Below are 16,111 nucleotides of genomic sequence, written 5' to 3' on the forward strand. Positions count from 1 at the left end.
CTTATTTGACAGTTTGAGGGTGGAGAAAACCTATTTACTGTATGTAATCAGTGGTGTGATTTTTTTTATTTTTTTGCTATTGTTTGTCTCAGTTGTTGTAGCTAGTCAGACATTATGGCTGAGTACACTCTGGAAGTGAATACAGGAAGCATGCTGCAAGCAGGCACATTTGATAACTTGTATGTTGCTTTTTTTATTAATAAGGGGAAACATTCCACTAATTAACCCTGAAGCACACCTGTGAAGTGAAAACCATTTCAGGTGACTACCTCATGAAGCTCATTGAGAGAACACCAAGGGTTTGCAGCGCTATCAAAAAAAGCAAAGGGTGGCTACTTTGAAGAATCTAAAATATAAGACATGTTTTCAGTTATTTCACATTTTTTTGTTAAGTACATAATTCCATATGTGTTCATTCATAGTTGTGATGCCTTCAGTGAGAATCTACAATGTAAATAGTCATGAAAATAAAAAGGAAACGCATTGAATGAGAAGGTGTGTCCAAACTTTTGGCTTGTACTGTATGTCTTTTTAAGACATAAAACAGGTTTATTTATTTATTTATTTTACAAGCAACAGGTTTTTGGTTAAATACTTCTGGTGTCTTTCTGTCTCTTTTCCTATACATATTAGAGTTGGGTCGATTTCCGTTTTTCCCGGTCTGGTGTACCAAGTTAACGTTAAACCGATTTGATTGTATGCAAAATGATTGAATCTGCATTTGTAGCAATCTGTGCCGACTGTTTCACAACACTAAATCCAACTTGTGTTGCAGGCAGTTCTGGGCAGTAGCGTTACCAGTTTAACTACTTCTTAATCGCTTCGCTGTTTTCTGAATCAAATAGCTTTTTAGTAGCTTAGCTCTCTTATTGATCAATTAGTGCGGTAGGGCCCACACAAGCTACATTTCTGAAGCTTGAGCACAGCGGAGCTTTCTGCTGCGGTCTGAAATAAGAATGCTGTACTGTATGTCCTGCACATGGATGTATAAAATAACAGCTCTGATGTAGTAAAGTACTTGTACTACTTGTACTATTAGTGGACTGGAGTCACTACACTCTCATGGGCCTTCTAATTGGTCTCACTCAGAGCGGCTGAGTCAAGTGCGGCACCTAGTGTTAAAATTCGGTATACCTGTTCGGTAAAAAACTTGTTTAAAAATGTTTACACAGGCCCAAGCCTAATTCAAATTCAACTATTTATCAAATGAAAATTTTAAATACTTTATTTATTTTTTTTTTTCGTGTTTACCAGCTTTGTGAAGGCAGTAGTGGAGTATTATTATGCCTCAGACAGTGAGGTGTGTAAGGACACTGAGCTGCAAGAATGGATCCGTGAGATATTCACACATGGCTTCTTAGGAAAAAAAGCCTCGGGTAATTAACCCATGTTCTGAAGTCATTTGTAAACACTTTATATAAAATTACATTTATAACTTAATAGTAGCCTGTGGTATTTTGAAGTTTTTAATGTCTGACTGATTGTGCTGCCAACAGGGTTTCCAGCAGGCTTTCATACTGTTGAGGAAGTAATCAAGTTCATCACCCTGGTGATCTTCACAGTGACAGCTCAACATGCTGCAGTAAACAGTGGGCAGGTAAATGGTTGGGTCAAAGAAATGCGTATTGATGTTATATCAAGTATTGAGTTTAACAAATAATCAAATGTATTAAACATTTGGCAGATATGCAATCTGCTTTTTTCATTTAGCAGGGCATTAGTTGATCATTACAATGGTGCAAATGTTGCATTTCCTAGATAAATGTACATACCTTTTTTCTAATGTTTAACATTAGAATGAGTTTAGTGAATTAGTTTCCCCTCAAAGTTGATACATATTGAAGGTTCTTTCATTTTGTAATGATGGGCTGACCCCTCCCACCCCGGACACAAACTCTTTGAGCTACTCCCCTCTGGCAGGAGGCTGAGGTCCATCAGGACCAAAACCTCACGTCACAAGGACAGCTTTTTCCCCTCCGCCACTAGCCTTATTAACAAGGCCCGGAAACCACCCTGACTCTCTCCACACCCACCTCTGGCTCTACATGCCACTGTACTTAATCTGCTCTTTTTATCTTAATTGTTACTCTTATTTTATTACATCCTGTGTGTGTATATATACACATATATTTATATATTTATACTTATATTGTCTGTTCTGTTAACCTGTTTGTTTAACTTATTTTAGATAATGTGTGACATGCACCTACGACACCAAAACAAATTCCTTCTATGTGTAAAAAATGTACTTGGCAATAAAGCTTTTCTGATTCTGATTCTGATTTTAGTTTGACTACTACTCCTGGGTGCCCAATGGCTCACTCCTGCTGCACAAACCTCCAACCACTAAGGGGCAGTAAAGCATGAACACCATTTTGGAGACCCTCCCAGATGTTGGGGACACAGTCAGCTTTGTCGGAATGGCTCGCCTGCTTTCAGAGACATACACAGATGCTGTAAGTATGGTGTTAATAAATACTTAAAGTAAGTTAATTATGGTCTACCATGGCCACATTTGAACACGTCTTATTATCTGTTTTGTTTTTGTCAATGTGGCAGGTTTCGATGGGTACATACCCCGAAGAACGATTCGATGAGCCTGCCCCTAAGCAGATGATTAAGGAATTTCAAGCAGAGTTGTCTTACCTCAGTGAAGAAATTGCAACAGGAAACTTACAGCTTGAAGTACCCTACACATATCTGAACCCTGCTGAGATAGAGAACAGTGTAGCTATTTAGGAGAGTCTGAGGGAGCCATTCTGCATGAGATGATTATATCCATGCATTTCTTAACACCTGTCTTGCAGGCTGGGAGGTGTGTTATACTTTGCATTTATTGATACAATAGGTGGTAGAGACAGTTTAGTGAGGTGCTGCATGCTGGGACAAGAGGACTATATTTTGGTTGTGCCCATATAATGGTGACATATAGACCTACAGTACTATGTTGAGCAGAAACTTAACTGATTAACACAGGCCACTAGTACCAATTGGGCTTTTGCCCAAAACAGCTAAATAATTGTGAAAGTGAATGGTTTTATATTTAAAGTTTTTTGCATTTATGTACATTTCTGCTTTGATGTTGTTGTTTCAGACTTCTACAAGTGCATAAAATTCATATTTATATATAAATCCACAAAGCAGGAACACTCAAGTTCTGTATCAGCAATATAACTCCGGGTTTTATCTGTACTGTTTCTTTCCTGTAACGCATGAGGACAGCGATTAAATAAAAAAAAAAAACGTTATAGTATCCATACATTTGTCTTTTTTTTATGTGATTGCTGTAATCAAAATAAAGGTGGTCTTATGTTAATTAATGACCTCCATATGGCTTTCTGTTGCTCTCAAAGTAAATACACAGAAACAGACATACAGCTAAAAACAAGGACAACAAAGCTGAACAAGGTAAAAACACATTTGACTACTATGTAGCTACATATGTTTGTATATTATATAGGTCTACAAAGCCTAGATACACATAGGCTACATGCATATACATACACACAGGCTATGAGGATTGTAAACAGTTATTTTTATTATTCGTATCTTAATACTGAAACTATATGAAAACAATCAAGTAACACAAAGGAGTTATGTAGTAAGATGGTAGTAAGCAAAAAAAAGTGTTCATCCAGCTATGAGGAAGTCATGCTATATGCTGAGCACTTGATGGCTGATTTTCCTTTACTCTGCACTTCTATACTGTCTATGACTCTGCAGTCCAACTCGCGGGAAATGGAAATACTACTGTACTTGAGTACAATACTTTCGTAAATTAAAGTAGTTTGAATTAGGCTACACCATGTAGAGTTTGCCCTGGTGTGGCTGCATGGTGCGCTTTAATCCGGACAGAGTGGGACTTCATATTTGTCTACCACCTCTTTGCTGTAAACTACACTGTCCAAAACACGAGCCAATTATTTTTAGACACCATTCAGTTAATGGGCCACGAGGACCTCATACTATATTAAACAAAACCCGCCATACTAAACGACTGAGGACACATTTAGTTAAGGCTGCGACAATGTTATTCAAATTCGGTATCATTCTCACTCCAGAGTCTTCGGATGTAGAGGTCTTTGTTTTGGGTTCGCGTACGGAAATGGGCAACTGGGATCCGAGCGCAGCGGTTGAGATGAGAGCCTGCCAGAAGCTCCTGTCAACACATGAACCGTGTCTGTGGATCGGCGACGTGCAGCTGGCAGAGCCGTTCAAAGACACACTGTGGTTCAAGTTCGTCAAAAGAGTCCGAGGCACTTATATCTGGGAAGGTATTCATCAATACTGTGCATCCGATTCAGCCGCGTACAAACGTATTGAGACGTGACACAGATTTAATGTCGTCGACGTTTCAGGCAAAAGACCCAAAAGACGAATATAACTCCGCCATGTTTGGTTCATTGTGTGTAATGTATCCTTAACGCCACATGATGGCGGTAAAGTGGCACTTGGTTTTAACTTAATGCTCCGCGATTTATGGATTTCAGTCATAGACTGTATATTATTAATAATATACAGTCTATGATTTCAGTGCACATGCCTTACCTAAAGAAATGCGTTTTTACTGAGACTTGTCGGTAAGCAGCAAATCCAGTGTCACAATACATTATTACAATTAAAAGTACTGCATTCAAAGTTTATACCATAGTACAATGTATTTATAACAGTTGTATGTATTATCTGCAATCAGATACAGTATAAAGACAGTAAATGAACTCAGAATGCAAAATGGCCCCATTCAGAGTGTTACTGGATTAGTATTGTTGAAGCATTAACATGTAAGCAGTATTTTAATGTGGTAACTGGTTGAAGTAATGCTAATTATTTTAATCTATATAGGCTTGGGTTGTTCGTAATACAAATATGTATATACATAGAGTCAATTGTAAAAATGAATTATATTTTATGATCTGCAAATTACCTAGGTACCTGTCCGATGAATGTAGGCTACTGTTGTGAGGTAAAAACTATAATATTTCCCTCTAAATCTTTGTAAAATTAAAGTATTCAGTAGCAGAAACTATACCTCAAAAGTAAATTAAAAGTAAAAGACGCTTTCCGACCGGAGTGATTTTTTTTGTTACTTTCCACTAGGGTTGGGTATCGTTTAGATTTTAACAATTCCAATTCTTACTTTCGATTCCCGTTCTTATCGATTTTCGATTCTGATTATTTGAGGGGTGGAGTTGAAATGGGTCACATGGTTATTTCACAGATAAGAGGAACATTTTATTTTAATTCAATGGTGATTTACAGTTTTACCAGGCTTTTTCATCGTAAAATAAAACTACACTTTGGAGCACCGCTTACTTACTGTGCTCCATTGCTGCAACACAACAAGCGCCTGGAAGTACGGTGGCGGCCACGGAAACCCAAACTTGCGTGTGTTAAATTTGGAACCAATGATCAGATTCGAAACGATTTCAAACGTTTCTAATAAAGAAACGATTCCATTGGAATCGTAATTTTATAAACAATTCCAAGTTGGAACTGGTTCTCAATCCTACTCTCCACCACTAGTTGTTTTGATCAGAAGAAACCCATTTTCTCCTTTTGTTTTTCTATTTAATGCAACGTTGTACATTTGTCCCTCAAAGAAAAATATAGACATCTGCCTGTATTTGTTTAGGAAATAAATCTTTAAAAAAACATCTTTTTGAGTACTCAATATCCCTAAACTAACCTGCAGAAAGGGTGTCTTCTTTGTCACCAGGCAGCGGTCCAAGCCATGACAGATGTTGTTCATATGATGAGAGGAACATCGTGGATGGAGTGTACTGCCATCCGATTGGTCACTGGATAGAGGAAACAGGACACACAGATGAGATGAAACACACCACCAACTTTTACTTTAGTGTGGCTGGTCGGAAGGCCATTCATTTCTCCAGGTAATACAGTACAAAGCCAAAGCCATCAGTGTGATGTTGTATGGGAATTATGCGAATGTCTACATTTCATAAAGTTCACATTTACAGTTTCAGCTGAAAGATTTAAGAATAATACAAAGACAGGCGATAAAAACAAGATAAAGTAAGTACAATGTTGGTTAAGGTGTGTGTGTGTGTGTGTGTGTGTGTGTGTGTGTGTGTGTGTGTGTGTGTGCTGCAGAGGGCTACTCAATATTTTCCAAACACGTTGACTGACAAAAAGCTTCACATGTATGTCTCCTCTTTCCACACACAGAAATAAACGTTATTTAAATGAATCAATCAATAGGGGAAAAAAAACAAATATGCGTGCGTGTCCAGGGTGGGATGGGTCTGGCTTTCTTTTTTAGTTGGCCAGTGCAAAAGTCCTTCAGAGGAGGCGTTGTTGTCCCGATGACTGTACCACACTGTGCAGCAGTAGCCCAGGAGGCTCTTGATAGTGGCACCGTAAAAGTTTACCAGCAGCTGCTGTTGGGCGTGGGACCTTTTTAACTTCCTAAGGAAGTATAGTCTCTGCTGGATCTGGTGAGAGATGTTTACAGACCATGCGAGATCTGCCATGTTATAGGCTCCCAGGAATTTGAATCTCTCCACCCTCACTACCTCCTCCCCCTGTATGCAGAGGGCAGAGTGCTCAATTCGCCTTGATCATCTGAAGTCTATTATCAGTACAGTGTTCTGCAAATAGGGCAAGGCAGTCATGTCACACTGCCCTTTCTTGATGAAAGTTGTTCCTCTGTTACAGGGCAGACAAAGCTGCAATCACCCTCATAGGCCTGCTCACTCCATTGCTTTTTAACCTTGCTCTCTCCCATTTAGTTATAAATGCTATCGGTCACTTGGAAATTGATGTGCTTTCAAAATGTAGACCACAAGCTAGGGTATTTCGAGGTATTTGGCTTATGGAATGGCAATGTCTGTTGAGGAGTCGGTTAGCTGCAACAATAGCAATACATATTGATGGTTTGGAGGATGCATGATCACATTTCAATGAAATCTGTAAATTGGGCTTAAATTGATGAGTGAATAGTCACATTCACAACACCAAGCATATACTCCATCAACCTACCCATGCATGCCTTCCTTTTGTAAGGCACACACTCAGTGCCATGGTATACCAGGCACAGCAGAAATGAGCCCAGGACCCCTAAGGCAGTGAGTACATAACTTGCATGAGAATGAGCAGGCTTGGCTGGTGACATGTTTTAATTTGTGTCCGAAGACCTTACAAGGCTCATGTCAAGGACCTGTGTTCAGTAGGAATCACGGTGCCCTTGTATCTTTCCTAATAATAGCTTTTTCAAATTAGTCCCTCAGACTTGGTATCCGTGTAGCCCCAAGTATCATACACACTCACCTCTGCAATAACTCATCATATTGATTCAAAGAGACTTTAACTCGCTGTGTAGCAGGTGCCTCGTCTCTCATGCTGGTATTCAGGGGAGAGGATTTTATAACTGTTGAACTGAACAAGAGTCAATTTATAAAATCAACTTGGAACAACTTAACAGTGGGGACAAATAACACATTAAAACGTAACTACTGGAACTACTAGAATCTTCCAAGAATTCCCATATTTTAATTTTACTGTAAAAGATAAGTAGTAACTGTCAGTCTTACCGGATGGATAATACGAAATTTGTTTTGACACAACTTGTACAGTTTTTTTAGTCCAGTTGTTATATATTGATAGTGTGTGATAGTAAGAACAAACAGGTGTATAATTATTTAGTAGCAAAAAAGGACAGTTTCACCTACATCAAAGCTGCTTTTTTTTTTTAAAGGAGAGGTCATCTGATAACAGCAAGTCAAGAGCAGGGACTTTAACTGCAGTGTGACTCTGGGACATCACGGATTGATGGTGTCCTTCCTTCCTTTTACGTTTCACCTCCTCTGGTTGTTGACTTAATGCATGCTAATGAGCACTAAATGGAGCCTGCCTCAGACCATAGTGGTCAGGAGGAAGAAGGACAAGAGGTCAATAAAACATCACTGCTATGAGGGAAAGAGGGAGGAAGGTAGGAGAAAGAAGATGTTGTTGTTTCGACAGACCTGCCCCCACTGCTAAAAAAAATCTTAAAGGAAACACTGTGATTAATGCATCCCTGTTTATTGCCCCCAGGGTGCTGCCACGTATTTGGCTGGGCAGCTGCCCTCGACAGGTGGAACATGTGACTATAAAGATGAAACATGAATTGGGGATTACTGCAGTGATGAACTTCCAGACAGAGTGGGATGTGGTGAACAACTCCAATGGCTGCAGGCGCAACCCTAGGGAAGCCATGACCCCGGAGACCATGATGCATTTGTACAAAGACTGTGGCCTTGTGTATGTGTGGATACCCACACCTGACATGAGCACTGATGGTAAGGAGAATTCTGTGGACATACAAGAATAAATACAGTAATAACTAGATTGGTAGACTGGTGACAAGACCCGTGGTGCATTCACACGCTCCTCGATTGGTCCCATTTCGAGTTTCTCGGAAAGTCATTCTTCAGACTTTGCTGTGTTCATAAGCTTTAAGTCGTAATGTTGAAACCTGGATGCCGCAAAGAAGATGGTGTCTTTTATTGCTAACTAGCTTTAAGTCATAATGTTGAAACAACATGGATGCGACAAAGAAGATGTGTCGTATTTTATTGCTTTAAACAACATGTTGATAGCTGTTTTCAGTATTTGTGCGAAAACAAAGAGGATAGGAAATGGATCAAGTGAGCCATGAAATATGATCGGGAACTAATTTTTCAGATTATTTCGACACCACATGAATGCCCTATCTCGCAGTGTTAATGAAAGTGAAAAATAATTTGTGTATCTGCCCCATGATTTGGATCTGCTCCAAAATGTAATAGGTTCTTCCTTGACGGATGCTACACCCTTTCCACCTAGTGTCATGATAATCGTGCAAGTAGTTTTTTTGCTGACAAACAACGCAACAAAAAGACAGACATACCAAGCCGAAAACATAAACTCCTTGGTGGAGGTAATATTTGTATTTGATCAAGTCAGAGTGAGGGGACAGACGCAGTTTTTAACTGTTTGGGACTCAACATCTCCCTCATAGAAACTTTGGCAGTGCATATACAATACAGTGCAGTCATGAGTCTGGATCCTACAGCTGAAAAGCCTTAAACTTACTCAGTAAAGAAAATAAAAGCTAACTGAAGGTTCCATTCAAATATTTAAAGGTAAAAAGATCAGCAAGAAGTCTGTGATTAATAGAAGTATAGCCAACTATGACCACTAATCACCTTCCAAGGTTTCCTTTAACCAGAATATTAATAATTTATCATACAGTATCTATGGTATCTTATGTGTCAGTCACAAAAGAAGTCCTATTTATGCTTCCACAGTGAATTAAAGGAATTAATTAAATAAATAATTCCTTTGGTAAACCAAAGTGCAAAAAAATTACCCGAGATAGAGATCCTACTACATGTGTACCTGTCGATACTTGTGATTTATTACTTATTATTTTGCTCTAGAATGCAGCAACCTGCCCAAGGATTGTGATAAATGTACAATTTTATTTTTCATGGGGTGCCTTCAGGCAAACGACATGCCACATATATTTATGTTTCTCTTCCAAAGGTGATGCAAAGTGGTAAACATGAGTCCTGTTAAATCATAAATATAATGATATTCTAATTTTCTTATTTCATTAAACCAATTCCATAAAATGAATTTATCCAACTAACAAACACTGTCTGTGTATCCAAAGCCTAGTCTATATCCACGACGTTCCACATCCTGGATTGCTTCATTGCCACCAGAAATTCGGCCGAATTTCACTCTTTTGGCCGGATGTCTGGTACCTTCCGCTTTCTTTGTGTTGGAATTTTAAACTCCGGTCGATTAATGAGGACTATGATTAACTGCTCCTAAGATCTCTGCAGGGTAAATCCAGCCAGCTAGCTAGACTATCTGTCCAATCTGAAGTTTCTGTTGCACGACTTAAACAACCTTTGAACGTACACGTTCCGCCAAAACAAGTTCCTTCCTGAGGCTATTTTGCAGCGACACCGGGCTTGCTGGCAGTTGCTTAGCCCATGACGATTGTGATTGGTTTAAAGACATGCCAATAAATCCCAGCACGTTTTTCTCCCATCCCGGAATGCTGTGTGGACTAGAGTCCGGATCGGGACGAATTTTTCTGTCCGAGCCCGGCCTGCGTCCAACAGAGCCGTGACCGAACCCGGCCCGAGCCCGAGAGGCATTATGAAATTTGTGTCCGAGCCCGACACAGTAAAAGTCAAATTTTTTCTCATACTAATGACACATGTAGGCTACGTTTTTGTGTGGAAAGCCCGCTTTTATTATGCAACTGTAGGAAGGCATTCGGAATTGTCAACAGATGAACGCATCAGCGCACGTTAATAAGCTGTTAAAATGTTCAATGTGTTAACCTTTACCCGACCATAATTTGTAAATATCTGTCCGAACCCGGCCCGGCCCGTCGGATACCGTTGCGACCCATCGGGCTCGGGTTGGGTATCCATGCCTTAGTGTGGCCTAGCCAGACCCTCCTCTGCAGCGCTGTGGAGGAAGGTCTGGCAATCTTTTTTCCTCTGTGCCATAACTCCATTGGCCTTCAACAAAATATTGAACCTGGCCTGGTGTTTTCGCGGTGAATCCGGACCACGCGAACATGCGTGTACTTCCGTTTACTTTGTTGAGAATTGCTCTCTAAACAAGGGTTAATACAGCACCTTAGTTCTTGTTTGTACAGCATTTTGGTCAGCTTAAACTGTGTTTAAATGTGTTCTAGAAATAAACTTTACTTACTTACTTTACAAGAAACAGGGTTTAGAGAGCAATTCTCAACAAAGTAAAGGGAAGTACATAATCCTTGTGTGGTCCTTCGGGTCACTGGGACCCGAAGGACCACACAAGGGTTAAACACATCAATGAGCCACACCATTGCATTAAGTGCCATGTTTCTTTATCCTAAGTCCAACCCAGATACTCCTTTCTTGTTCCGTAAATACTCACTAGAACACCAATTTGTATTAATCCACAGCTAAAAAATAGTCCCCAACAAATGCACTAATTATTTCTGTTTGAGTAATGTTTGTTACTACAGTGCCTAGTTAATAACTGAGCCTTTTAAAAAAAATACACTTGTGAGCTGTTTTCAGTAGGAATTAATGGGCCTGGACAACGTGACATCATGACTTCGCGTAAACATACACGCCACTGTTATCTGTACGCATTTTGAGCTATCCGCGTGTATGTCTACGCTGTATACAGCACGCCGTATACAGCACGCCGTATACAGCACGCCGTATACAGCACGCCGTATACAGCACGCCGTATACAGCACAGGGTTGGATTTAGGAAAAGAAGAACGGGACGGTTGGGTTTAGGAAAAGAAGAAAGCCAGGGTTGGGTTTAGGAAACGTGACACACGGGACATGATCCCTGGTCTCCTGGGTGAAAGTCCTGTGTTTTTTGACCCATCCACCACCCCAACCAACCTCCCTACGCAGATTTTCGGCCTTTCATACTACTTGCTACGGCGTAAATTGACACGCAATCGCAAGGTAATGTATGTCAATGGAGGCCAAACGGCATTGATAAACACGCTAAAAAGCGCTTATGTGTCTTGGTAACACGCCAAAATGACATACGAATTGGCATGTCATACATACGCCACTCTAGTCTGGCCTGGAGCTGAGTGCCACAGACAGAGTAGGGAAGTCGCAAAATCTTGAGACGAACGAACGCATTGTTGGTTTTTGTCTTTTCATGGAATTTATTGAGATAAGAAAAATATCGCAAGCCTTCTACTTTAAGTGTATTGTGTGTTATTGTCTTCATCTGCAGGTCGGATCCGGATGCTTCCCCAAGCTGTATTCTTGCTCCATGGTCTCTTGGAGAATGGTCACACTGTCTATGTTCACTGTAACGCTGGAGTAGGCAGGTCGACGGCAGCTGTGTGTGGCCTGCTTATGTACGTCCTTGGCTGGAGCCTGAGGAAGGTGCAGTACTTTGTTGCAGCCAGAAGGCCGGCAGTGTACATAGATGAGGAGGCTTTAGTCCAGGCTCAGGCAGACTTCATTCAGAAGTTTGGACAACTCCGATCATCCATCTCTTACCCAGAGACATGAGACATTGAGTGTCCTAATAATGAAGTCTTACAGTTATGGAAAGCGTTACTGGACTGGACTCCTTTAAACTACAATGATTCGTGACAATGTGTGAAAAAAAATATACTGTATAGTCAGTGTGAGAGGTGCCAGAAGGTGAAATAAGCTGTGGCAAGAAAATTAACTTCTTTCTACTTAAATCTAATGTAAGTAAATGACCCACTTCAGCTGAATGGCTTTCGAAATCTGGTTGAGCCCCAAGTATCTGGAGAGAGTTCCGCTGTCTGACAGCATAGATGTTCCAAGCAATTAATCCTAATGTGATGTGTTAGCTTTTTTTTACTTCAAGATTTACCCTCTGCAATTTAGCACATACAGTTGCAAATTGTGCACTTGAAGTCAGCTTTAGGACACTATATTAGTCGTTTTCAGTAAATGTCTGCAGGGGCGCTTGGAAAGACCTATTCGTTTAGCCTTTTTTTCTAATGATCAATACATAGTTGACATTTTGAGAAAGCAACTTTAAGCTGATGTGTTAAACAGCAATGAATGAGAATGAATAACAGCAAAGAAATATATACAGTATATCACAATACTACCTATACCGCTGTTTGCTCTCATCCCAAAAGTTGTGCTCCTCAGTAAAGGCTTATTCCACAGTTGCTATTGCATAATTATGTATCAAGTTTGAGGATATTTTTTATTTCAGAAGGAAAAAAAAAATCCTTTCTTCTTTTGGAAAGAGCTCTTAATGCTGCATGAAAATAGCACTCCTTGCCAAAGCAACAACTCAATTCTTAAAACCAAAATAACAACAATGCCTCTCCCCCTCTGTCAGAGAGGTATTCAGCTCCCAGACATTGAAGAATACAGCTCCACCCCATCTCTCTCAGCTTGATAGCATTTCATCTTTATTTATTTATACGACAGATGCTATTCCGACCCATCTCCCAAATAACAAAAACAACATCCCTGCCAGACCATTTTAATGCATACATAAGAAGATTATTGGAATAGTGTTTGTTGTCAATTGTGAACGTCTGCCTCGATTTCTGTTAAGGATATATTGCTTTTTTAAGATACAGTGTTTGCTATATCCTGTCCCTGATTTAAGAAAGTTAGTGGATTAGAGAGGAGGAAATACTTTACTTCTTAAGCACAAGTCATATTTTAATTACCTTTCAGTGAGTCCCTTCAGAACACAGCACCTTATGAGGGTGTCAGTGGAGATGGGTGGGTAGATCGAACAATGCACGTTAGCGGAAGCAAATCATTGTGGATTTTTAAAATGTTTAAAAATATTAACATAAAATATGAATATGAAATGAGTAACATGCTTTGTTCTTACTGGTTTGAGGAATAGTACGTCTGTGTGTACAGTACTGTATGTGCATGAGTGCAGGGGTTTGTCACTTAATGGATGCCCATGTAATGTTTTATTTATTTCACTGGGTTATTGCCAGTGATTGATGTTATAAAGTATTTGTAGTCAACATGATTTCCAGGATCTGACAATCACCTACACCAGTTTCCCTGGATCCTTGCATTCCTTGTCAATTTTCATTTATTGTATATACAATATTAGAAACCTACAAAATAGTTTGACCTGCTGAATTGAGATTAAAGATATAATAACTTCATAATTTCAGCCATTAAAACTGCTTCAGTCAAGTTGGGGATATTAATCAAAAGGATGGGTCAGGTTAGAGAAGGATACCAATGCAGCCAGAGCAAGGGTGGGAGACAGGTGGGCCTATATTAAAACTAATTAGACCCATTATATTTAGTGTATTTTAACAGGCAATATTGATTTTCCATACATGCTATGCCACTACAAGTTCATGACAGTGCCACAGTATCAGCTGAGAGACACCAGCCAAGATGAAAACAAAATACCAGAGCTGTGCATCTACAGAATGTCTGAAATGGCAAATCTAAGAAGCTGTGACATTTGTATCATCATTGTTAGCAGTGGGAATAATGCCTGTCAGTGTATCAAAGACAGTAAGTACCCTGGACAGCGCCTGCATCCCTGGTTGCTTCTGGATCGGCACTTTAGACAGCTGCCGTGACACACAGGTGCAGAATGTTAGAAAAGAGTCATCTGAGCTGTACAGGAAACCAGGATGATGCTATAGACTGTAGGCTGATTCACTGATTGTTACATTAACCTGAATCAGGCATCTACTGGGCATTAAAATCACTCCATTTCATCATAAGAATGTGTACTCTAAATCAACTTGAAAATTACCATTGTATTTATAACTATACTTAGGTCAACTTCTCTATCTAAAAAGTCGTAGCCTGCTCCCATGTCACCACTGGTGTTGCTTGCACATCATTGAAAAAAAATAACTTGTGCAGTGCAGACACATTTATTCTGGTAAAAAATACATTGCAGCCAATCAAATTCTGCATAATTCAGCCACATAACCATGTAGTATAGTTACACTCAGACAGCAAAAGCAATAACCACATACATATTAGAGACAATCAAGCAAGCTGAGTGGGTGCAACATGGATTTGCAATAAGGTACTGGATCCTTGTTACATTTGCATATGAACTCTGAGTTACGCAAAAACACATCATTAGTTACTCCTGAACTGAACATGGTGAAGTGGGTGATACATCATGTACCTGTGTTACCGAATCAATCTCCTGAACAGGTGGTGCTCCACCACATCTCATATTTACCAATATCATGGATACCAATATTAACATACAATTGTTTGTAATGTGTAACAGAAACCCTTATCAGAATAAAAAATCCCGCCATGTTGGATATTACAGACACTGTGCAGAGATAGTACAGAGTGCAAGTAGACAACACAACTCAAACTGTGTACAGTAGTATATCACTCTACATAAGATACTTATTTATATTCTATGGCTATATTTACTCTCAACTGTTGCCTCATTTCATCCAATAGTTTAGTAACAAAGCTGTTTCCAACAAGGCAGACACTCAGTCACTTATTTTGTATATCTGTGAGATGAATAAGCAGAGCTAATTAAAGTCGGTAGAGCACAATCACGAGAACACATTTGTTTACGTTCTGTATTAGATATTATTATCTAAAAATAGCCAGCTGGTCAATTCCAGCTTTGAAGAGTGAATTGTGTTTTGTCCAATACATAATAATTGTATGTTTTGTAAAATACAAAACATACAACTTGCCTTCTAATGATTTTAAACGATGAACTCCACCCTTTGAAATGTTTACCAGCCATCGTCCATGCACTTCTATTAGCTAAACCAGTCTGCATTGGGCATTTTATTCATCATAGAGGTAAAGCTTTTTTACCTGCACAGTCTCGCGAGTCACACATACAAAGGGACACAAATTATTTATATTCATCACGTTAGTCTGGGCACCCTTGGTCAATTTACTTAATATATTTCAAATCCAGCCATACAATTTGCATGGTGGAGGCTCATTGCGTGCTTAAGAAAAATCCAGCATTGAAGTCATTGCTCTTGACTTTGCTCCCGGGCAAAACTCCAAACACCCTGGCAGGTGCTGCCTGTAGAAAGAATAGTCAAGAGATGTGGCTTGACCAAAAAGCTCAAAATGTACAGGCTTATTCTACCATGTACAGTTTGTTTGTTTATGTATGTAGCTTGCACCAGCAGCCCATCTTGTCAGAGGACAGGAGGGAGGTTTATCTATGCTGTTCAATAACATCAGACTATGAGGCATTCTGTTGAATATGACTAAGCATGAGTAATGTCAGACAGTTAAAAATACAGTAAAAGCTATATCAATAAATCTGAGAGGCTGCAGCATGTGGACGACGATGGATGGATGGATGCAATATAACATTGTTGAATAATAAATACATCTGAGATTGCAAGACATAGACTGACTGTGTGAGGCTGAATAGCATTTTTTATGTGCGTGCCATGCCAGAATATGGCATGTGTTTCTCCAGACACACCGCATACAAGACTTGATAGATATGAATTCTGTGTAGACACTGACAGCAGCTTTTTCCAACAGGTTTTGATCGTTGGAAAATGCTGACCATTCTCCACACTTCACCGCCACTGTAGCAGTCAAGAAAAATGCTGTCTTGCAGAAGCCAT

General features: G+C 39.6%; 1 protein-coding gene and 1 long non-coding RNA gene across 4 annotated transcripts; both read left to right on the forward strand.

The window, feature by feature from the left end:
- Positions 1-1,496: 1,496 nt before the first annotated feature.
- LOC120546929 lies at positions 1,497-3,214 on the forward strand. Its single transcript, XR_005636997.1, has 3 exons — positions 1,497-1,597; positions 2,289-2,456; positions 2,560-3,214. It is a non-coding gene; the product is annotated as an uncharacterized LOC120546929 (long non-coding RNA).
- Positions 3,215-3,789: 575 nt separating this feature from the next.
- On the forward strand, positions 3,790-13,663 carry epm2a (EPM2A glucan phosphatase, laforin). 3 transcript variants are annotated; one of them, XM_039782183.1, is made up of 4 exons: positions 3,790-4,274; positions 5,693-5,891; positions 8,053-8,297; positions 11,761-13,663. In XM_039782183.1, the coding sequence occupies exons 1-4, from the start codon at positions 3,833-3,835 to the stop codon at positions 12,042-12,044; spliced, it is 1,170 nt and encodes a 389-aa protein (XP_039638117.1). In that variant the 5' UTR covers positions 3,790-3,832; the 3' UTR covers positions 12,045-13,663. The 3 variants fall into 3 exon arrangements, with proteins under 3 accessions (XP_039638117.1, XP_039638118.1, XP_039638119.1); XM_039782184.1 differs by having other exon boundaries at positions 3,791-4,274; positions 5,717-5,891; XM_039782185.1 differs by having other exon boundaries at positions 4,178-4,274; positions 5,697-5,891.
- Positions 13,664-16,111: the final 2,448 nt, after the last annotated feature.

This window comes from Perca fluviatilis, chromosome 18 (genome assembly GCF_010015445.1).
Source record: "Perca fluviatilis chromosome 18, GENO_Pfluv_1.0, whole genome shotgun sequence".
In the NCBI taxonomy this organism is placed as follows: Eukaryota; Metazoa; Chordata; class Actinopteri; order Perciformes; family Percidae; genus Perca; species Perca fluviatilis.

Coding starts and splice junctions, on each gene's coding strand:
- epm2a (XM_039782183.1), top strand. CDS start 3,833: ATGGTGCGCTTTAATCCGGACAGAGTGGGACTTCATATTTGTCTACCA. Junction 5,892..8,052: donor AAGGCCATTCATTTCTCCAG/GTAATACAGTAC, acceptor TATTGCCCCCAG/GGTGCTGCCACGTATTTGGC. Junction 8,298..11,760: donor ACCTGACATGAGCACTGATG/GTAAGGAGAATT, acceptor CTTCATCTGCAG/GTCGGATCCGGATGCTTCCC.